Genomic DNA, 24,247 nt, shown 5'->3' on the forward strand with positions numbered 1-24,247 from the left:
AGAGAGGAAAAAACTATATGAACAATGGACTTGTGCAAGGAGAAGAGGAGGTAGTTGGAATAGGATTTTTAGATAGGAGACGGGTTTGTAGAGACAAAGGTCCCTATATATATATATATATATATATATATATATATACATATTTCCTCCATATATAGTAATTCACCCATGTTGGTCATGTGATTCTCCTCGAGCAAGTGAGGCCTTCGTGATCTAATTTTACAAACGTTTATTTCGTGCAACCCTTTATTTTTTTGAGTAATGTTAGGTTGTCGTCTAGCAGTGACGGCTGGGCCTCGTGCCGCTATACAAAACTTAACTTTTTTATGTTTTTATTTTTTATTATTTTTTTAACATCTTTAAACATTTTTAAAAAATAAAAAATATATCAATACATTAATAGTCACTTTCTTAATCAATAAATAAAAATATTAATAAAAAATTAAACACATGAGTGGTCAAAATCAAAAAATAAAATGAGAGGACATACTAATATTTTTTTTTTTTTATCTTCATGTCAAGAGTAGGACAGAACCAAATACTTAGTCCATTTCTAGTATTTATTTCTTTTTTAATAGCCACTAAATGCATTAATTCTCCTATTCCACTTGATTTTTTCTTGATGAATTATAAATTTCCCGGAAGAAATAAAAATAAAAATGGGAAGACCTAAACAAAAGCTTTGTGCACTGAATGGAGAAATTGAAGCTGATCACATGCATATAATATTATATTATAACGTGCAATTTAAATAAAATTAAAATAAAAAATAAGGTGGGTTTGGTATTGCCACAAGAAATAATAATCATTATACACAAGACGAAATATAGTCGATATGAAAGCCGAACCACAGGCATCATTGTCACTCTTGAAAGTTTTTGAAACCCCCCAACTTATAATTATTTTTCACTTTTTTCTTTTTGGTCCCTTTTTTTCTGATCCGTTTATTAATGAAATCTATCTATAACTTTATGAGAGTCATGATTAAAAATAAAATAAATTACTTGAAATTCTGAAAATTTTTTAGCCATCTGGAATGAGGCTATGGCGTGTGTGTGTATGGAGTTCCCAGGTGGGCCAAAGCCTATATAGATTATCCATGCAAACTAGGTAGGCCGGCTACTTTACCACTCCACTTGCTCGACACGACTAGATTCGGACATAAATGTCACCCTCTCGTCAATCTCACCCACAAAAAGTAGGAAAGCTTCACTGTTTGTACTTTCTGTTTCTTACAGATAATTACATGCACGTACCTTAAATAGATTTATGCACCTTCAAAAATTTCCATAACTATAAACAATATTTTTATAAATTTAAAATTATATTATTCATTCTTCAAATTTTATTTTATTATTTTTCTCTCTCATTGCCCCTCTCTATCTCTCTCTACTAACGGAAATAAACCATATCTCAAAACTTCTCTCTCCTTACTCTCTCTCTCTCGACACCAATTCAGACTAAGATTCGAAAGAAAAAATTTTGCTCTCGACACCGACACCAACACCAACAAGTGCTCATCAACGACACCAACGAGTGCTCTCTTTCTTCGTATTTGTCATCCTCACCGTCATTGCACATCCTCTATCGGCACAACACTTCATTACTGTTACGTCTCTTCAATATCGAATATAAGGTAAACTCGAATTTTCTCTTTTTTTTTTTCTTTGAAGTTTTTATTAGTATAGAAGGGTTGATTTTTAGTATAGATGTGTTTTTAATGAGTGTCTAATATAGCATTGTTTTTTACTATTTTTAATGGGTGATTTTAGATATTTTCTTTTCTATTTTTAATCGGTTCATTTTAAGATTTTTTTTACAAAATTTGTTTGTATTAAGTTTAATTAGGGATTCAAATCTAGTACAATCGATATTTTTTGTGGAGCATGTTTGCAATCGTTGTGATCAGATTGTTTATTAATTTTCTCCAAGAATTTCAAAACTTTGTTTTGTTAAAAGAGTTTACTTTTATAAAATGTTTGTGTCAACCCAATAATTTTATCATAGAAAAAAACTATCATGTTCTTACTCGCTTTCTATACCACTCCATAATTGATATATAAGATTCCTCCGCATTGAATAGACGTACGATTCAACAAGGAAGATTCATCCTATATAAACTCATGAATATGCATGATGTGATGATCCGATCAGTGATTAGTGCATGCAGGGCTAGCTTTACGTACGTACGTTAGATCACCCACTGCATGTGTATGGTAACATTAATTTCGACTCATGTTATTATTGATCTATCATGCATATTTCTGTTCATGAAAACGGCAATAGCTAGCTATATGTATATATATATATAGTAATATTATACACAATCGTGAAATGTATAAATATTGTATATGAGTCGTTTTAAAAAGGAATAAGGTTTACTGTTAAAAAATTAATTTATTTTTATGTAGGTCTTATATTTATTTATTTTTTTTAAAGTGACTGTACGATATTTACACACTCACGATTGTAAGTATCATTTCTCATATATATATATATATATATTGAGAGGGAGCCGTAGTACGTGATGATTTGCATATGTTAGTGAAAAAGCTTACAGAAATTTATGATATTGGGAGACAAGGTAGCATGCATGGAGGAGAAAGTTGAAGGAAAATATAAGGTTGTTGTTGTTGTTATTTTATTTTTTATTTTTATTTATTTATTTTACATTTGAAAAAAGATCAAATTTCATTATAATGACCTTTAAAATAGTAAAGTCTTATAATTTTTTAGCCCTAATATGTCTCAATTAACCAGTCTATTAATTTCAGAATGATCAGCTTTTTTTCACCTATTCTGAGTGCAGATGGCATTTGATTGGATGAAAAAAAATGTGAAAGTATTTCATATATATATATACAAATGTATATTATTAATTTATCATCTTTACACTACACACTAATATTTAATTTATCATTTTTATCCTTTTATTTAAATACACATATTTACATTAATATCTATGTATTTAAATAAAAAAATAAATCATATATAAATGTGTAATATAGAAAATAATAAATAAAATTATATATATATATCCCTTGTATTATAAAAGCAGCTATTAACATGTGAATAGTAGTTTGTTATTTTCGGAAAAATTATCTTTTTGACCATGAGGTTTTTTTTTTATGAGCAGAGAAAAACGACCTTTTTGACTTTAAGGTTTGTGCTTGATGAGCAAAATTACCTCTTTGTTGTCGAGGGTCAAATGTGTTTGTTGAATAAAATTACCTCTTTATTATTGAGATTTGTGTTTGAGGGTTGCCGTTTTGTCCACAAGGTTCTAAAATATTTTCTGTTTGGCATACAAAATTACTGAGGTCTTCATTTAGATGATTAGTGCCTCTAATTGCCTTTTTCTTTTATTTTTCTTACGGTTTATTTTGCCTTAATTAAATTATATTGTCTCTTAAATAAAATTACATTTTTATAAATGAGATTTCTTTTGGGAAAATTTTAGGTAAATTTGGTCATCCCCTTGTCCTAGAGAATGTCAAACTAATGTTCTATTCTTGATCATTTCTATTTTACATTTTCATTAATTTAGTTCATAACATTAACTTTTAAGCTCATCTTGATATATACAAACAATGTAGTGTAAGGGATAAAATATATCATGCCTATAGTGTTTTCTATACCCAGCCCAAAGGGAGGGACTCATCAAAAGGAAGAAAAAGAGAGAGAAGGAGACAAAGGACTGAGGGAGTGTAGAATGTCAGGAGGGAAAATGGGTGATGTGACATCAAGAAAAGGTGAAAGGACGTAAAGTAAGGGGGTAGAAGATAAAAGGCATAGACATAGACGACTTCGAGGACTTTTGGCCAAACTTCTTCTAAAAGGCTTCTTCAACCTCACGACAGGAGCTCCAGGAACAATATCTCTATTAGAAGATAGTCATCTAGAACCTATTGTACAGTGAGAATGAGAGACCATGAGAGACTATAAAACACGCTTATTATAGTGGATCTTTCCCTCCCCAAAACCCAGTAGATGCAGGTCTAGTGCCGAACCACATAAATATGTATGTTCATATCTCTTTATCTTTCTTGCATTTACTACATATTCACTGTCATGGATATATGCACGGACACGGTATAGCCGCACTAGACCACTATCGAGGACTCCACACCACACCGATCGAGGCCCAGATCGTCATAGCAGGCCAGAAATGACTTTTTCTCTCATTCTGACCTGTTGTGGCGTTTTTATGCATTAACACCTAGGCATGAACCTTGCAGTAAAATATATATATATATATATATATATATATACATGAGTTGGAAATACCAATTTTATGAATAAAACAAATTTCATTTCCGTAAAACAAGTTAAATATATTCTTGATAGCCGTTTATAAAACAAATTCCATATCCATGAAACAAATACATGCCCGCAGCTAACAAATACTAAATCTTACAATGGTTTTATTTATGCCTCTTAATTTAATTTGTTCAAAAACCATGTTTTGATTCACATATCTAGCCTTAGTTTACTACCTTTGTTACTACCAATTTAATAATTATTTTTTATAATTGACAAAACTCAAAAAAATACTTTCACATTGTTTAATTCATTAGCATATTAACAATTATTATTTTTCCTCAATGATTTTCAATCTTAATGATTTGTTCTAATTTATATGCATTTTAAAGATTATATTTTTTTCATATAAAAAATGCAACAACACTTTCACTTGAACTACGTGCTTTGCATAGTCCGACCGACATATTGTGCAAGAATTTAACCCTTACTTGGGATCACCGAGTAAGGCCAGTTCGATCGACACATTGAAGAAACATCTTAAGAAAATAAACGTTGTTCAAGATTACCAAACCAAGTCTAGGCCAATGGGCACATTGCTTGGTGATTATTAGCATTGCAAGAAAATCTCTTGCTTGGGATCACTGAACAAGTCCAGTCCGATAGACACACTGGTCAGTAATAACAAGCAACAAAAAAATTTAATCATTTCTCGAGATCATCAAATAAGACAAGTCCGACTAATACATTGCTCGAAAATTATGAGCATTGCAAAAAAATGACATTTGCTTAGAATCATCGATCAAATCTAGTTCGACGAACACACTACTCGAAAATTTCAAGCATTGCAATAAAATAACACTTGCTTGAGACCACCAAGCAAGACGATATATTGCTCAATTTCGTCATCTTCAACTGAACATACGTGCCTTGCATGTGAATTTTTACTAGTATATATACATATATATATATATATATATATGTTCTTAGGCATACATCTCTTTCATAGCTAGCTAGCTTTCTTTCTTCGTGATTTAAGTTCTAACCTCGTCTAGCTTTTGCATTTATTTAATTTTACCCATAAAGGACAAGAAAAAAATAAACTTACAAAAAAGAAAAATGATATTTGCAGTCGTGAGTGTGCAAGCGTTGTGCAATCGCTTTGAAAAAAATGAATAAATATGGGATCCACATGAAAAGAAATTAATTTTTTAATAGTAGAGTCCGCTCTTTTTCAAAGCAACTGCACGACATTTGCGCATTCCACAACTGTATGTAGCATTACTCTACAAAAAAAGTCTAGCTTTTCATCTCTCCCCCTCTTAAAGCTACTCATGTTGCCGACGGGAAAGAGCACTTTGTAGACGAGGGTGGATATCTATGGACCATATTAAACTCGTGATATTGGCGGTTCTCCTTTTTATAGTTTGCTTTTCTTTTTCAATTAATGAATTATTAATTTTTACAAAAAAGTACATTTGTAGTCTCAATGTTTAAGAGACTTTACATTATGCATCCACATTCAACTATAAAACACAACTAAAATGTTTAAAAAATAAGTGACTGACGATCAGATCTTAATATATAGATGGTACAAAATGTCAATATTTTACACTTAGATAACACGTTGTGATGATAATGTTGATAGTTTATGGTGTGATATGCAAAGCACTTGATAACTCAAAACCAAAATCAACTTAAATACATTGCTAAAAGAAATTGAAAGTAAAGTTAGAACTTGTTTGCAAACTTTAGGGAAATCCAAAGCCCCCAAAATGGAAAATGTCTAAGTGGATGTTTTGTAAATGAGATGAGATGAGATGAAGATTTTGTGAATAATAATGAAATGGTTTATAAATAATAGTGAAATTGTTTGAGTTGGATATTTTATTGGATTTTGAAAAATGAGAGAGAAAAAGTTGGAAAAAAAATATTATAAAGTTAAAATATTGTTAGAGTATAATTTTTGTTTTAGAATTTGAAAAAGTTATATTATTTTTTGTGTTTTGTTTGAGAGTTTGGAAAAATTGTAATAATTAGATGAAAAAGTTAAATATTTAAAATTGAAAAGTATTTGTATTTGAGTGATATTTTAAAAGAAAATTATAAGAAACTTTGAAATAAGATGAGATGGTGAAAGTTCCAATGCTCATAGCCAAAATAAATTGTGGAAGGTGCTGTGGAAGATGAAAGTTCCCAATAAAATCAACATCTTTATATAGAGAGCTTGTAGAGAAAGCCTTCCTACCAAATCCAATCTTAGGAAAAGAAGGTGGAGGTTGAGGATAAGTGTGGTTTTTGTAAGAACAATGTGGAAGATCTTCAGCATGCTTAAATTTACTGCTCTTTCATTTGAGATTTGTGGAACAAATATATTCCTGCTATGCTGAACTTGGAAGAGGAGATAAATATAATGAATATTGAACTATTTGTGCTGGAGAAGGGAAATATAAATGACCTAGCCATTTTTTTCTTAATAGCTCGGGGCTTTTCGTATAGGAGGAACAAGATGACAGCTGAACAAATTCATATTGAACTTACAAAGGTGATTGACTATGCATTGTCTTTGCAGAAAATTCATAGAGACTTGGAATCTTTACCAAATACAAAATCAAAGACTATTTACTGCTAGAATCCACCCCCCACTGGCTACCTTAAACTAAATGTGGATGGAGCGATGCTTTTTTATCATCACAAGGCAGACGTCGGAGCTATTCTCAGAGATGAAAAAAGTGATATTCTAATGGCTACCAACAAAGTGATATTGGGAATGAAGTGAATGATCCAGAAACAATTGAGCTTCTTGCTTTGTTTCAAGGCTTACAGTTATGTGCTAATATGGAGCTTTTAAAATTAATTCTAGAAAGTGATTGTCTATTGATGGTAAAGAAATTACAAATAGAAGCTCAATCATTTTTAAGTTTGGATAATCTGCAAAAAGAAGTAAAGGGGTTGCTGAAATTCTTTGTTGAGTATAAAATCCAACATGTACATAGGTTGGGGAATGATGCTTCACATAAGCTTGCACGTTATGTTTAGAATGTTGAGAATGTTGCAATGCGGTGGGATGCGGTTCCAACGACTATTTCTCAAGCTATTGCGCATGATACTAACATGTTGTAATGGTTTAATCATATTAATGACATGTTCTTGTTATTATAAAAAAAAAACCATATTTGTCCCGACAAGGTGATATACATGTTTTAGGAGAGAAGTGGTATGATGAAGTTGCTAATTAACAGCTAGCTGATCTGAAGCAATCGACGAACGTGACAAATTATTGTAATTTATAAGGTTGTAGCTCATGATAATTAACTTTATATATAGTACGAAGGTTTGGTGGTTTTCTTTTGCGTGTTTGATTGAAAGAGTACTCTCCACCCTTTGCAGCATGTGAGAGGGTTTTATCTTTTTCTCTGACATTTTGGCATATTGGTGGGTGGTGATGTACCTTTTGGTCCTTTTTTTGTATTAAGATTACTGTTTAACACCTAATTTTTAGGTAGTAACGTTTGTGTTTGAGTTCTCATTTCCTCGTCCTTTTTGTACGACAACGGAATAATTGCTTGGGAAAAACAGTTATAATTAATATATATATATATGTTGGAGAGAGCAAACCATTAGGCCCTCTCTCTCTCTCTCTCTCTCTCTAAACTCATTCGAACAAGCACTCCTCTTTGGGTTGATCTGAGATGGGAGCGTCCCTCTCATTTGTCTCTAATCCTTCCAAGATTTACGTGAAGTTCACGTTCTGTTTTTTACTTCTTTTTTTTTTCCCTATTTTACAATGAGAAATGACCCATTTTTCACATTCCAGTCATCTCTAAGATATGTGTTGCATTCCCAAAGGATGTTTAGTCAATGAATTTTGCTATTCATGATCATCCTACACACTACACGTTATATATTTTATTTATATATTTTTATTTTTATTTTATTTCTATTAAATTAATTAAGTTATTCTACTCATAATCCATATATCACATACTTGTTAAGAGAAAAATATAAAAATTTAAAAAAAGTCATGCGATATACGAAAATGATAAGTATAATTTTTCTTCAAATATCGATCTGTGCATTTAGCATAGTAGCACTTCGATCCAACAATATATCATCCACATGTGCAAATCCCAAATGGCATGTAGGCCACACACATAATTAGTGTGTGTTTAATTATGCGTTTGGTTACTAAGGCGATTTTAGATAATCTTAATTATTTGTGAATATTAATATTTTATAAATTTTATTGAGATGCGTTTAAATGTAAATATGTTGATATATGTAATTGAATATATGAAATAGATTGAAATGAATTTAACATTTTGTAAAAAGTTGAAAAAATAATGACTTTTATTAATAATTAATTTGAGATGAATTGAGGTGATCTTGATATCCAAACATATATAGTAGCCTCAAGTGCTATACCTGGAGATTCTGTAACATCAAATCTTTCATGATTTGCTTGTTCACATTCTACCATCGATGCCATGTGAATCCCACATGCCACTGGATAATTGTATACGGCTTGGATTAATCTAACTATACTTTGACTAGTACGTCCAATCTTCATACCTTAAACCTTTTTATAATGTTTTCCCATAAAATTAAAGTCTACACACCTTTTAATTTGTTGTGAAAAATGCGAAACTCTCTACTGAACTCTCAACGACAATCTATAGAAACACACTCTACTTACGTGTTGCTATAGGCAAACTAAAACAGTGTATAATTGTTTTTTTAGTAATATTAGATATAATTTTAAGTGTGCAAGTCACACATATTTCATTTGAAAAAAATGAAGTTCACAAAAAATGAGATATACAGAATTTACATATCTTAAAATTGTAAATATCATTTGTCATGTTTTTAGACAACTAAATTAAACACCCTTGCCACAACTCTTTCCTTTAGACGAGATCAACCGTGGAAATTCAAGATGATTATTAAAAGATTTAAAAAGTTTTCCCTCGTTGTTAATATTGATAAAATCTTTCATTTTATCATTATAATTTTTTTAAATTTATAATTTATATATATATAAATATATATTTTATCAGACAATTGAAAAAATATATATAAATTAATCAGTGGTTTTACAGCCAAGAATTATAGGAGCAAGACAGATGGCCGCCCACCTGAAACAGACACCAAACTCACAGTCAGAGGCGACTACTTCACGACTCTTCAACATGAAATTACTAAGGCTGCCACGTGCGAAGATCTGTTGGCGGTTTAGACCAAAACACCGGCTGCGTTCGCGACTTACGTCTACGATGTTGACAGTTATAAAACCAGAGGGACAAAGAGATGTATTAATAAGGAAAATGCTACATGCCCCGCTGGGGGCTCCCGCTGGGGCATGTAGTATTTTTTTATATATTTTTTTAAAATTTATTTTTATATAGATATTTTTAATAATTTTAAATATTTTAAAAAATAAAATAAAAATTATAATATTATTTAAAAATATTTTCTTAATTACAAAGTAGAATAAAAATTAATATTTAATGATTTTTATTTTACTTTCTGATTAAGGAAGTGTTTTTTAATGATTTGTTTTTTACTTTCTGATTAAGGAAGTGTTTTTTAATGATTTTTTTTTTTACTTTCTGATTAAGGAAGTGTTTTTTAATTTTTTTTTTTTACTTTCTGACTAAGGAAGTGTTTTTTAATGATTTTTTTTTTACTTTCTGATTAAGGAAGTGTTTTTTAATGATATTTTAAATTTATTTTATTTTTTAAAAATATTTATAAGTGTAAAAAAAATCTATATAAAAACTAAATTAAAAAATTACACATAAAAAAGTACATGTTAAGCTCAACGGGAGCCCCCAACGGAGGCTGTAATATGACTATTTTAAATATTTTTAAAAAAAATCATAATATTATTAAAAAATATTTTCTTAATCATGAAGTAAAATAAAAAAATTATAAAAAAATATTTTTTTATAATTTTTTATTTTACTTCGTGATTAAGAAAATATTTTTTAATATATATTTTTTACTTTTAGATTAAAAAAATATTTTCTTAATAATATTTTAATTTAATTTTATTTTTTTAAAATATTAAAAAATCTATATAAAAATTATTTAAATAAAATATATATTAAATAAAACTACAGCCCCAGCAGGAGCTCCCAGCAGGAGCCCCCAGCGGAGGCTGTAGCACTACCCTATTAATAATATTGACATTTGATCTTGTGGGGTCCACACCCCACTCTCCTTCTAATTTATACTGTGGCTTTTGCACCGCCACACAAACACCGAAGGCCGCGGTAGATCCACGCGCCACCAAATTTGGCTGGGAGCTGTACCAACCGCAAGTGGGCCCCACTGAGCCCAGTCCCACACCTCTGACATTGCCTTGTCAGTTTATTTATTTATTTACTTATTTTTTTTTTTCTGGCAAGTGGAAAAAGCAGAATAATTATTATCATTTGCGAAACACACACACTCTGTTTTTTATTTTAAATTGTTTGTTTGTTTTTGTTTTTTCACCCCTTCTTGTCAATCATGAGATTCCCGGCTGATGAGTGAATTCCATGATTGCTTTTATTACTAGAGTTTAGCTACATGTTAGTAACTGTTTACGTTATACACTTCACATTTATAATAATATTTTTTTATAAAATATAAGATATAGAATGATGAATAGTAATTAATAAAAATTATTATTAATAATTTTATTTTAAATAGTAAAATATGTAGTCATAATTTTATTTATAATTTTATGTATATCATTTATTTTATAATTTTTTAAAATTTTAAATTTCATAAATTTGAGTATTTTTATAGTTGACTTGTCAGCACATATTTTTATGTAAATAAAAAGGAAAAAAATATTTACAGTCATAAAATACACAAGCGCTGCACACTTCTTTTAAAAAGTGAGTAAATACGAAAATTACATAAAGAAATTAAATTTTTAATAGTGGATTCTGCTCTTTTAAAAAAAGAGTGCATAATATTTGCACAATGCAGGATTGTATAATTTAACATTATTTAAATAAAAAGTATAAATACAAATAACGTTTTCCATTCTAATTTAGTAATTTCCCTTTATATCTCTCATTAATTTTCTAGCAAGAAAAATTGCCGAATGACATCCTACGCTATCCAATTAAAAATAATATAAAAATATAAATTAAAGAAATTGAAAAAAAAAAAAATCGGTTAGCCTCCATGAAGGTTCCTAAGCCACCACCATGGTGGCTCCTCGGAGCACGAGCTTAAGTTCTTAACACAGAGGTGGCCGATGTCTGTGGCTTTCAGTCGCCTTCATAGTTTGTTACATTTTGCTTTCAAGTTTTTCTCTTTTTTTTTTTTTTTTTTTTAATTTTAAAAAGAAAGGTTTTTTAGATATCTTTTTTAACCTATTTTATTTTAACATTTTTAAATATTTTTTTTGAGATGACACATAAGAATCTCTTTATAATTAGAAATTGAGTTTTGTTACTCATCATTATCCTCGCACACCACACACCACATTTATTTTTATTTAGTTTAATTTATTTTAAATTTATTTTATTCTTTCTAAACTAATTAAGTTATTATACTAATCATTCATATATTTCATATTTGATAAAAAAAAATATGTGATATATGGTGTGAAGATGATAAATAAAATTTTTCACAAAAAATGAAAGAATAATTAAAATGAGAGTTCTCTCAAGATTCATAAAGAACTGCCGGTAAAAACTTAGTAATTTTCTTTTTGTAAAACAACTACTCATTCTATGATTAATACCTTTTAATAGAAAAATAAAATTTTCTACCTAATAAATGAAATAGAGAACTTATGAATGGTATGGAGAGTCATTCAGTTTTTTAATTCTAATTTCTTATTTTAAAATAACCGAAGCATTCCGACTGAAAAATCAAATTATTCATTTGATGCCAACTTAGATGGATATATTCTCTATTTATTTATTTTTGTAAAAAAACTACATTAAATGGTACAAATGGTCGAACTACTTAAAAAATAATATTCTAATAATATTTTATTTAACTCATCTAAAACTATTTCATTTCATCTCATTATCTAAACGAGCTCGGTGTTGATAATTTCCGAACATATATAAATGATTTCCCTTTGCTTTCACTTGTAGTTGCAAAGTTTTTGGGCGGATAGCGAAACTAATTTCAATCTGTTTGGTATTTGCATTTATTATCTTTTAGAATTTGAAATTTAATAAAATGAATGCAAAAAAATCATTCTTAACTTGCAATAATAATAATAATATGTAAACTATAGAACATATTGTCTTTTCCTAAAACTTTATAATATACTTTTATTCCTTGTCTTAAGGGCTAGTTTGGATCTCAAACACATCTCAACTCATCTTATCTAATTATTATAATTTTTTTAAATTACAACACAAAATATTATAAACAATTAAATTTTTTCAAATCTCAAAATAATAATAATATTAAAAAATATTATTCTAATATTATTTTATTAAACTTTCATCTTTCATTTCAACTCAATTTAATTTGATTCAACATCTAAATCCAGCTTAATCTCTATTGAAGTAGTGCATAGATAATTCTTAATTAGAACATAATTTCAATTTGAAAAAAAAAAATTTAATAGATTTGAATTTTTTGAATTTCTATGGCCAATTTTTAAAATCTGTAATAAAAATTCTAATATATATATATGAAATATAACTTAAATAATTGAGGTGGGGTAAGTATGACACAAGGCCACGTGTGATAGTCACTCTCGTATGATTCGCGTGGGCATCACCCGGAAAAGGATGATGCTTCACTGCTTGATCATGTTCCAACAAGGTTGAGATGGAGACTATATACACCCTCTGGTTTCCCCTCTTCAACCTTCATACATTACATACGTCCTCTCTCTCTCTCTCTCTCTAGCTTTACATTCTCTCTCCTATTCTGCAATTCTTGTTTGATTCGGAATTTCTGGTATCGTGGTACCAGTCTGCCGGCCCAAACCTCTCTCCCTTATCTTTTGATTTCAAGGAAGCATTATTACTCGAGTTGGTCTTGGCTTGATCCTCTCCCCCCCATCTTTTCCATACCTCAGCCATTTGCTGCCTCTCCCATCTGTTTCAAAACGTTCTGGTTTTTTTTATCTGCATATTACTGAAAAACAGGGATATACGAATATATATCATGAAGGTCTGATGATTCCCCAACTTATAACTTTTTGAATTTTCCTTCATTTTCTGATCCTCCTCCTTCATGACCTGAACAACTTGGCTTTTTCCTTTTTTGGGTTGTCTTTGTTCTTTAGAGAGAATCTAATGCACGTTTGTTAATTGTTCATCATGGGTTATGCTAGTTAACTTTTCTCTCTTTTTAATGATGATTCCTCCTAGGAACAAGTTCTCATCAGATGGGTCCTCATGATCAGTGCTTTAATTACTTAGATTGATACTGCATGCTGAGATTTTACAAAAGATCTTTGATGGTTTCTGAAGCATTTTTGTTTGTTCTGATTTAGGATATACTATGTCTGATTCTTCAGTATTCCAAAAGTAGAAAACAAAAAAAAAAAACTGGGTTGAATCTAATCAAACTAGATCTGCTGGGTTGAGACACTGATTTCATTGTTCTTGCAGAAGGTTGTAATATTGAAGCTGGATTTACACGATGACAAAGCCAAGCAGAAGGCCATGAGGACAGTCTCTACTCTTTCGGGTACCAAATCGTTGTTTACGTTTCGTTTAAAGTTGTCCCTGGCTAGCTAGTTCTCCTTTATCTCAAAGAAAACAAGTAGCTGAAGTATTTTTCAGGAAAAAAAAAAATAATTTATTTTTATTATTTAACATATTATATAAATTTATTTTTATAAAATATTTTTACGTTAAAAGAAACATGTCTTCGCGTAAACTTTACGCATATTTTTACGTTTTTTGTGCTTCATCATCCAATCGACTTGTGACGGCAGTCAATTAACTGCCGCAACAAACGATTGAATAAATTTTTGTTAGTTTATAAATTGAGATTTTATTAGAAATAAATGACGGTAGATCTGTTTGAAAGGAAAATGCTAGGGCTCCCGCTGGGGGCTCCCGCTGGGAGCTCCCGCTGAAGCTGTAGTGTATTTTTTTATGCGTATTTTTTAATTCTTTTTTTTATGTAGATGTTTTTAATGATTTTAAATATTTTTAAAAAATAAAAAAATTTATAATATTATTAAATAATACTTGCTTAATCACGAAGTAAAATATAAAATATTTTTATATGATTTTTTATTTTACTTCTTGATTAAGAAAGTATTTTTTAATAATTTTTTTTTTACTTCTTGATTAAGAAAGTATTTTTAATAATGTTCTAAATTTATTTTATTTTTTAAAAAATATTAAAAAAAATTATATAAAAAACAACTTAAAAAAAAACACATACAAAAATACACTACAGCCCCAGCGGGAGCTCTCAGCGGGAGCCCCCAGCGGGGGCTGTAGCACGATCCCTGTTTGAAATATTAAGGTAATTAAAGGGAGTAATGATACACCTACAATATATTTTACAACATATTGTACAATAATGTGTTAAATGGGAGGTATTATTGTAAAATCATCTTATTTTTATAAGATGATTTTATAATAATACCCCTCATTTAACATATTGTTGTACAATATGTTGTAAAATGTGTTGTAGGTAAATCATTTTCCAATTAAAGGAATCTAACGTCTTTTACTTTCCAGTACGAGTTCTTATCAGTACGTGACAGATCGTCAGCCACTGTCAGTACATTTCGTCACATTTATCTTTATGTGCACTCCAAATAATGACTATTGGAATTTGGTAGAGTTTAGGGACTATGTTGGAAATATACAAAGTACAAACGTTGGTTATTAGAAAATTATTTAGTTTATTAATTTATTTAAATTTGTTTTTTTTTTAAACTTCTTTGTTTGATTTTTAATTGGTTTCTTGGTTAATTAAGTGTAGATCAGCATAATTTAAAAATTAATTCTAAAATTTGAAAATAGAGAAATGTTGTTTTTTATTTTTTATTTTATTATCTTTTGTTGCACATAATGATGTGACATATTTTAAGTGGTTGTTCTAACGTAGAAAATTATTTGAAATGTGTCGTATCAAAAGTTTAACTAAATGATAAAATTTAAGATGAAGAGTAACATTGTCCAAGAAATATGACTTTTAGTTTTCAAAAGAACTGACTAGACTAGAATTATCTTTTCGCTTCATAATAAAGTATGAATAGTGTTACATGTACTTACAGTTTTACTTATTCTTTTACTTACAATATTAATTTTGTTAGTTTTTTCTTTTTTAAATTCAAATTTTATGATTTTCAACGTATCGATAACTGATATGTGAAGAAGTAAATTTTTTATAAATTTTTTTTAAGTACATTTAGCATTTTCCATGAAGTAACATCACAGATGCAATATAACATTTAGGGATTGATTCCATCTCAATGGACATGAAGGACAAGAAACTAACGGTGATAGGGACCGTGGATCCGGTAAATGTGGTGAGCAAATTGCGCAAATATTGGCCATTGACAACTATGGTCTCAGTAGGGCCTGTAAAAGCACCTGAAAAGAAAGAGGAGCCAAAGAAGGAAGAACCCAAGGCAGCAGAGGAGCCAAAGAAAGAGGAAGCAAAGAAGGATGAAGCAAAGAAAGAGGAACCAAAGAAAGAAGAAGAGAAGAAAGAAGAAGAGAAGAAAGAAGAACCCAAGAAAGAAGAAGAAAAGAAGGAAGAAGAGAAGAAGAAAGAGGCGCCGCCGCCACCAGACCCTATCTTAGAGCTGGTTAGGGCTTACAAAGCTTACAATCCGCACCTTACCTCATATTACTATGTGCAAAGCATGGAAGAGAACCCAAATGCCTGTGTTATTTTATAAAATGGGCTACCAAATATAAAACTGAGTGAGAGATGAATCTAATTTCCTCAGTTTTGTTAAATGGGATTGGAGTTTTGTTGAATAGTATAGGAGAGGAGGCAGGCATTCATATGCAGGCAACTCTGATCCAAGAGTCAAGAAGACAGGAGCTCTTGTATATAAGACGGGGGTAATGCTTCATTGATCGTTCTAAAGCTTAATGATCAGTAAAATGGAGAGATCAGTGAATAAATAAGTCTTTGAATTTGGTTTGAACACTATAATTTATGTAATCTCTATGTAATGCTTTTTTTTTTTTTTGGGGCACAAATTCTTATATATAGCTAGCTGATCAAGAACCTTTTCTTTACTTCGTTTTAACATATTAGTTTTAACATCTCATGTAATATGTTAAAACAAAGAGAAATGATTCATCTACAGAAAGATCTAATAAAAATAATTTCTCGAATTGACAGGTTTTGGAACTTTGATGTGGTATATCTAAATTTTAGTTTATTTTAACTGTAAAGTAGATTTGAAGTCTCATATCATAATGTCAATTCATAAACTTTTTTTCATAAATTCTATCTCTAAATCCATCGCTCTAAAAGGAAAAATATATCTCTCTCTCTTTTTCTCGAGTGGTTTAAATTCATGGTTGTGGGACGAGGAAGGTGCATAGCTAACTAGCTAGAGTACGTACGCTCACGGGTTGGAGATTTTGTGAAGTGGGTCATCTTGAAGCTGTATTTTTCCTTTCTATATGGGGAAAAAAAAAAAAAAAAACGAAAGAGAAAGAAAAGTGATGGATTTGTGGGTCTCATTGATCTGTCTCTCTCGTACATGAACTCAATGGTTATGGTCCCCTTGGATCGAGTGACTGGTCGAGATGATCTATGTAGAGTTAGCTTGGTAATTAAATCTTCTTCTCATGGGGCTAGTGGGCGTGGCAGAAGCTAATTGGCTAGCTAGCTTATGGAGCTTTCTGCCTAAAAGAATCATGTTTTGAGTGATCCTGTTAAAAAGCTGTACCCTACCCACCATTCCTCTCCACCTTTTTATCACTGGTATATGATTAGATTTGATGTATATCTCTAAAATCCCATATCCCAATACATTTATATATATATATATATTAATGTTTCCTTTAGAATTATAAACCAAACACTACATTATAAAAGTAGTAATTTAATTAGCTGCTCTATTAATTCTTAATTGATGCAATTAGACAAGCTTCCAACCTTAATTTGGAGATCTGTACTGATCCACGTGGATACATTTGCTGCTTTTTTGTATGCTTTCACAATAATTAAACTGCAAATTAATGCATGTGGCTAACCGTGGCAAGTGTACTGCATAATTATACTTTAATTACTTATAACATGATAGCATGATCTTATATATATATATATATATATATATATATATATTTAATCCATGCAACCAAACAAACAAGGTGGTATAAGTTAAAACAAGAATAGTACTCTTCTCGATTCTAATCCATGTCATTCCCGATCACTTTTTTTATAAATTATATTTGATGACGTGACATATTTCAAGTGGATGCCATTTAAGCGGCTAATATAAAGATTACTTAAAATATAATATATCGACATGTGTGATTGAGAATGATAATGTGCCTTTATAAATTATTGAGATTCTAATTATTATTTCATGTTAGCTAACATTAATGGGAAATTAACCTTGAAAGATAATAAGCTTGGAATTGCATTAATGATGGATATATTTTGGCTCTTGAAGTTTTTTTTCCCGTGTATTTTTGGTACATATGGAAAATGATCAAGCCTGGTACACTTAATTTAAAAAAATAAATAAATACGAGATTTATGTAAAAAAAAATTAACTTTTTAATAATATATGAATTACAAATTTTAAGACTATATATAATATTAGTTAGATGTCTATGTATGTGTATATGTGTGTGTATATATATATATATATATGTGTATATATATAGTTACTAAAATCTGTGGGTTTAAGCAGGGATTAATAGTATTGAAAATAATTTTAACTAAAAAAATAAAAATTAAGGAATTAACTTAAGAAGTGTCTGAATCAATCAAAGCTGGCAGCTAGCCGTCTCTCTTTTCAAGTACTTTCTAGATCAAAGACTTTATGCTAACTTGATAATACTGATCTCCCGAAAGTATACTATCCGTCCACGTCATGGCATAGTCAGTGGGCACTTAGTACAATATTATGACATGGCAAAAGCCAATGGTGGTTAAATGATGCCTACTCTTCATCAAACTTATGTTATTAAGTCAGTTTCACATAATTAAAGTACATTAAATTCTTTTAAATTGATGTACTTGGCCACTAGCTAGCTTATATACTTGAAAAATATTTAAACATACATGAATAAATACAATTAATATTGGGTATAAGTTTCTAAAACAAAGAATATTCTCTTCGTTGTTGAGACATTACAAGAAAATTATTTGTTTGCGATCATTTATTTCTAACGAAATGATTATTTTCAGTTAAAATTAATTTGTTTTCGTCGCAAACAAATGATCACAGATACCCATTTCTTTAATAAAAAATATTTCATTTCATCTTATAATTTGTTATATTTAGTCAAATTAATAGATGTGATCGCTCGGGATGATCGATAAGATCTCTGTTTTGACCAAAGTATATATGGATGTCTACCTGTTGTTTTTATAAAGTAGTTTAGTCGAGATCAATTTAAGTTATTTAACTTAACTTTTAGAACAGAAAATAGTTTAACAATTAGAGCAGAAGTGTCATGTTATGGTGGAAAATTTCAATCAAAGATGTCACCATTTGAATATACGTACAACCAAGAAGCTAGCACGAGTGCTTTTTCATATTATAGTCGATCGATTGCTTGTCCACAAAGGATATATAATCGGGATCATTATAAGAAAACTGCTTATTTACTTGCTAGATACAAATAAACATTTTTATCATAAATAATTCATTTGTTTCAAATACACAGGTTAAATTTTAAAATGTACAAATCCTTTTCCTTGCGAATTTTCTCATTATAAACTAGGGGACGTTTGGATTCGAAGATGAATTGAGATGATTTGAGATGAGTTGAGATAGATTGTGAATAGTAATGAGATGAGTTATGAATAGTAGTGAGATTTGTGAATTAAAGTTGCTGAATAGTAATGAATAGTAGTGAGATGAGTTGAGATGAGTTGAGATGAGCTGAGATCTCCTTCGAATCCAAATACCTAACTTGAAGCCAAAATTAGAAGCAAACAGTAGCCGGCCGGGCTGGCATGCAGTGGACACTATTTTTAGGAGTAAAAATAAATGGGTGCATGCGTTTGGAGATCAACTCCAAGAATCAGGAAGTGCCTCCATTTAATTTTTGTTTGTAAACCTCAACAGGTTTTTAAGTGGTCTGTACGGCATACTAGGAAAGCTTGCAACTCCATAGCTCATGTTTTCAGTCATAACGCTCTAAGCATCAGTAATAGCATTGTCTCTATTGATGATATTCCCACTTGTATCCAGAATTTGATCCAAGTTCAATGATAATACAATACAGTTACTTATTTCAAAAAGAAAAAAAAAAAAAACAGGTTTTCAATCTTTGAGACGGCATGAATATTGCATGAACAGTGACCCGTCCTTACCTACCCTCCGTGTCTATTGCCTGTGTACTCCGCTCGGTGTATGTATCACGGTTCTAGCTTCCAACCAATGTCTCTAACAAGTCTCCACATTTGATTTCTTACAAGGTAAAAATATAATCATCAATAAATGTTACTAAATAGTATTGAGAAGTGCTATAATTATAAAGATATTTCATAAAAATAAATTCACAGACTAACTATTTCTAAAACCTTCTACAAATTTCTATTCTTCCCCATGGTGTCGATGCACTCTTCTCCTTCGATGGAAGAATATGCTAGTCCATTCTTTCTTCATCTAGGCAATAGTCTTGACATCGTTCTCGTCACCCAGCCCCTCATTGGTGACAACAACCATACTTGGTCCTGATCTATGACCATGGTTTTGTCTGCTAAAAACAAACTAGGGTTTATTGATGGAACTATCGTCAAGCCTTCAAATTCGACCGATCCTCTGCTTGCTTCATGGATGCGCTGCAATAATATAGTAGTTTTTTGGATCCTCAACTCTATTTCATCTGAAATTTCTGCTAGCCTCATTTACATCAACACAGTCTATGAAATCTAGAACGATTCTCCCAAAAGAATGGTCCTCGTATTTTTCAGTTATAGAAGTTGATTTCTGTTATTTGTTAAGGACTACTCTCTGTTAGTGCCTATTTTACACGTTTAAAGGCTCTCTGGTATGAATTAGTTAACTATAAGTCGATTGCTCTTGTGGTGGTGATCATACTCTCATTGCATATCTTCAACAGAAACATATTATTCAATTTCTTGTTAGCCTCAATGATTCATTCTCCTGTATTAGGGCTCCAATTCTTTTAATGGATTCTTTACCTCCCCTTAAAGAGGTTTTTAGCCTTGTTTTACAAGAAGAGCAACAACGTGAGATCTTGATTCTCCCTATTTCATCATCTGAAAATCATGCTTTTACTGTCAAAGCCGATAATGATTGTCCTGCCAGATCCATGTTCAAGAAAGAACGTCCAATCTGTAAACATTGTGGAGCCACTGGTCATATTGTTGAGAAGTGCTTTAAGCTCCATGGGTTTCCACCGAGGTATAAATCCAAGCCAAGGCAATAGTCCATGGCAAATCAAGTAGTTTCTGACAATACTTGCTCGACTATCTTATTTCTCTGATTGAGTCTCAATATCAACAATTATTGGCTATGCTTCAACTATCGATCTCTATTTCTTCATCTGATGTTCCACAACACACAGTTAATGTAGTTGCATCTGGTATAATCTCATTTCCTCATAAATCGAATCACCATATTCCTTCAATCTTTTCCTCTAATACATTGAATATTTCTTATATTGACTCTCTTTCTTGGATTCTTGATTCAAGAGCCACATATCATATGGTCCCCACTACATCATATTTTTCTTTTTTCACTTCAGTTATAAACATACAATCAGACTCCCAAATGGCCACTGAGTTTCTGTCACACACATCGGCACTATCCGGATCTCTGACACTCTAATTCTTAGATATATCCTTTGTGTTCTAGCCTTTTCCTTCAACTTAATTTTTGTTAGCCAGTTAACTTCATCCCTAACTTGCTGTTTATTTTTTCTTTCTAACATTGTTTTCATCTAGGACCTGATTAACTGGAAGCGAATTGGAGTGGGTAGACAAAAAGGAGGACTCTATATACTGCAACAATCATGCTCTCTCCTCAATGATTCTCATGCCTCTAAACCTTTATCTGTATTTTCTTCAAATTTAACTGAACAATTGACTATTTGTTCGAATTCATCAAAATATACATTGTTTGAACTTTGGCATCATAGATTAGGTCATCCCTAAGTTTCAAAGATGGAATTTCTCAATAAACTAGTTCCTTGCATGTTAATTTCTTATTTACCATGTTCTGTTTGTCCTTTGGCCAAACAAAAGAAATTACCCTTTTCTAAGAATCCTCATTTTTCTAAATTTCCTTTTGATCTAATTCACTATGATGTTTGGGGGACATTCTCCACTCCCATTATTGAAGGCCACAAATATTTCTTAACTATTGTTGATGATTGTACGTGGGCCATATGGGTATATATTTTAAGATGCAACTGAAGTTTCAGTTATTATTCCAAACTTCTTTAAATTAATAAAAACCCAATTCAATACCAAAATCAAGAAAATTCGTACTAATCATGGTACTAAATTTTCATTGTCCTCTTTTCTCAATTCCAAAGGCATCTTACGTCAGTTTAGTTGTATTGAAACTCATCAACCGAATTTTGTTGTAGAGTGCAAACACCAACATATTCTAAATACAGCTAGAGCTCTAATGCTTCAATCTCATTTGCGTCTTTCTTTTTGGAGTGATGCTATCTTGATGGCCACTCATATCATAAATAGATTATCAACACCTATATTGGATCATAAATCTCCTTCTGAGTTGCTTTTCCATTCCCCTCCCAGTTATGATCACCTTAGAATTTTTGGGTGTCTTTGTTTTGCCTTCTTTTTAACCAGATCTCGGTCCAAATTTGACTCTAGAGCACGATAATGTGTCTTTCCTAGTTACCCCTTTGGTATAAAGGTTTACAAGCTCCTAGACCTTGCTACAAAAAAAACTTTTATTTCTAGAGAAGTTATTTTTCATGAGCATTTCTTTTCTTATAAAGTTTCTATTTCCCTATCCTTTGTTTCTCCTTCTAAATCTACTTCAATGCAATTACCTATTATTCCACTACCATTCCCAAGTCAATCATCAACATCTGAATTTTTGACTCTGCCTTCAACAGTCACCTTACCCTCTCACTCTATAAATGGAGATTTTTTTTTTAATTTTTATTTTTTATAGAAGAGCCAAGGTTCACTAGTCCATAAGTGACTCTGTCTTAAATTTTATTAATAAACCCTCACTTATAGCGGAGGAAAACTAAAGTTACAGACCGACACCTGGGATTACAAGATAAGCGAGAAAGTACCTAAATCAGGTGTCAAAAGTACTGGAAGCCTCTAACCAAGAGAAAAAAAACATCAAGACAAGACGTACTAAAATCCTACAGAGAAAACCATTATTGTAAAAGAAACCACAAACAACGTTAAGTCAAAAACATAAAATCATAAAAACTTACCAATCCAACCTGAGGATAAAACGCCACATGAAAATGACGCTAACAGCAACGCAAAGATGGCAAACCCAGTATGTCCAAACAGATTAATCCTCGAAGTAAGCTAGGCACATTCCTGAGAAATCTCCATTCAGAGTTAAGACCAGTCGCACCACTCCGAGCCAACCAATCATCAACTTTATTTCCCTCCCTATAAACATGTCTAACTATGCACGCTATAGAATCCATAAGGGCTAGAGTATCTTTCCAAAAATCTTCTAAGTACCACACTCCACACCTCCGCCCATTCCACCACGAGATCACCACTTGAGAATCTAATTCAATTTCTACAAAATTAATTCCCAGATCCTTACAGGCTTTGAAACCCTGCAAAATAGCTAACAATTTAGCTCTATTATTTGAACCAAATCCAATAGAAGAATTAAAGGCGTGAACCATATGACCTCGATCATTTCTAATAATACCACCCACCTTTGAAAAACCTGGGTTACCAAAACTACTATCATTTGTATTCAACTTAAACCACCCTTGAGCTGGCTTTTGCCAAGCAACTAGCTTTAAATACTTCCTATCGGGAACCAACACCGGAATATTCAATATCTGTAAAATCTGTGAGTCATGTCTAGAATATTTACTAACCTTTTTCATATCTTGACTTACTAATTCTATCCATCTTCTAATAGACCGAATATTTCCCTCCATGTGTGCAGTACATCTTCTACGCCAAAGGTACCAAGTAATAATAGAAGGTAGAAGCCCCACTATGAGCCCCACTTGAGAGTCTGAGGCCGCACATCAAAACCAAATTGTTACTGTCTCCCTCCAAGTAAGACCAAAAGGAAAACCAAAAGTAGCTCCAAAATAATGCCATATTGTTGTTGCAAACTCACATTCGAAAAGTAAGTGGTTTTGGTCTTCATACTTACCATTGTCACAACAATCACAACGAGAAACTATCACAACAATCACAACGAGAAACTATCGGGATCACAATACGTCAAAGACGATCATCTACGCTCAAAGCCATGTTCCATGCTTTCCACATCAAAACCGAAATTTTAAGTGGGAGCAAATTATGCCACATCCAAGGATGCCACTCCATACTAGAACCTTGTATTCGAATGCAATCCCAAGCAGATTTAGTAGAAAAACTCCCACTCTCATGCTTCATCCAGATCAATACATCAAATCCTCCCTTATAGTCGGCCAAAGCCTCAATAATTTCCTCCACCTTATACTGTCTTACTAACATACTCAACAACTCCACATCCTAACTATTTGACAATTTGCACTCTTTAACTTTAAGCATCGGATTACCCACTATCTGGAACTCATCAATTAACGGACCCCCCATCTCTCCATTTATTGTACCAAAATAAAATGTTCTCATCTCTAACTCTCCACTCTGCATTATTAAGGACACTAGGAATACTTTTAAT

General features: G+C 31.1%; 1 protein-coding gene across 2 annotated transcripts; it reads left to right on the plus strand.

Annotated features, from left to right (window-relative positions):
• The first annotated feature begins 13,118 nt into the window (after positions 1 to 13,118).
• LOC109006402 (heavy metal-associated isoprenylated plant protein 39-like) lies at positions 13,119 to 16,408 on the plus strand. Of its 2 annotated transcripts, none has more exons than XM_018985666.2 (3): positions 13,119 to 13,407; positions 13,851 to 13,929; positions 15,663 to 16,408. In XM_018985666.2, the coding sequence occupies exons 1-3, from the start codon at positions 13,402 to 13,404 to the stop codon at positions 16,109 to 16,111; spliced, it is 534 nt and encodes a 177-aa protein (XP_018841211.1). In that variant the 5' UTR covers positions 13,119 to 13,401; the 3' UTR covers positions 16,112 to 16,408. The 2 variants fall into 2 exon arrangements, with proteins under 2 accessions (XP_018841211.1, XP_018841212.1); XM_018985667.2 differs by having other exon boundaries at positions 13,854 to 13,929.
• Positions 16,409 to 24,247: the final 7,839 nt, after the last annotated feature.

The sequence above is a fragment of the Juglans regia genome, chromosome 7 (assembly GCF_001411555.2).
Source record: "Juglans regia cultivar Chandler chromosome 7, Walnut 2.0, whole genome shotgun sequence".
Lineage (NCBI taxonomy): Eukaryota > Viridiplantae > Streptophyta > Magnoliopsida > Fagales > Juglandaceae > Juglans > Juglans regia.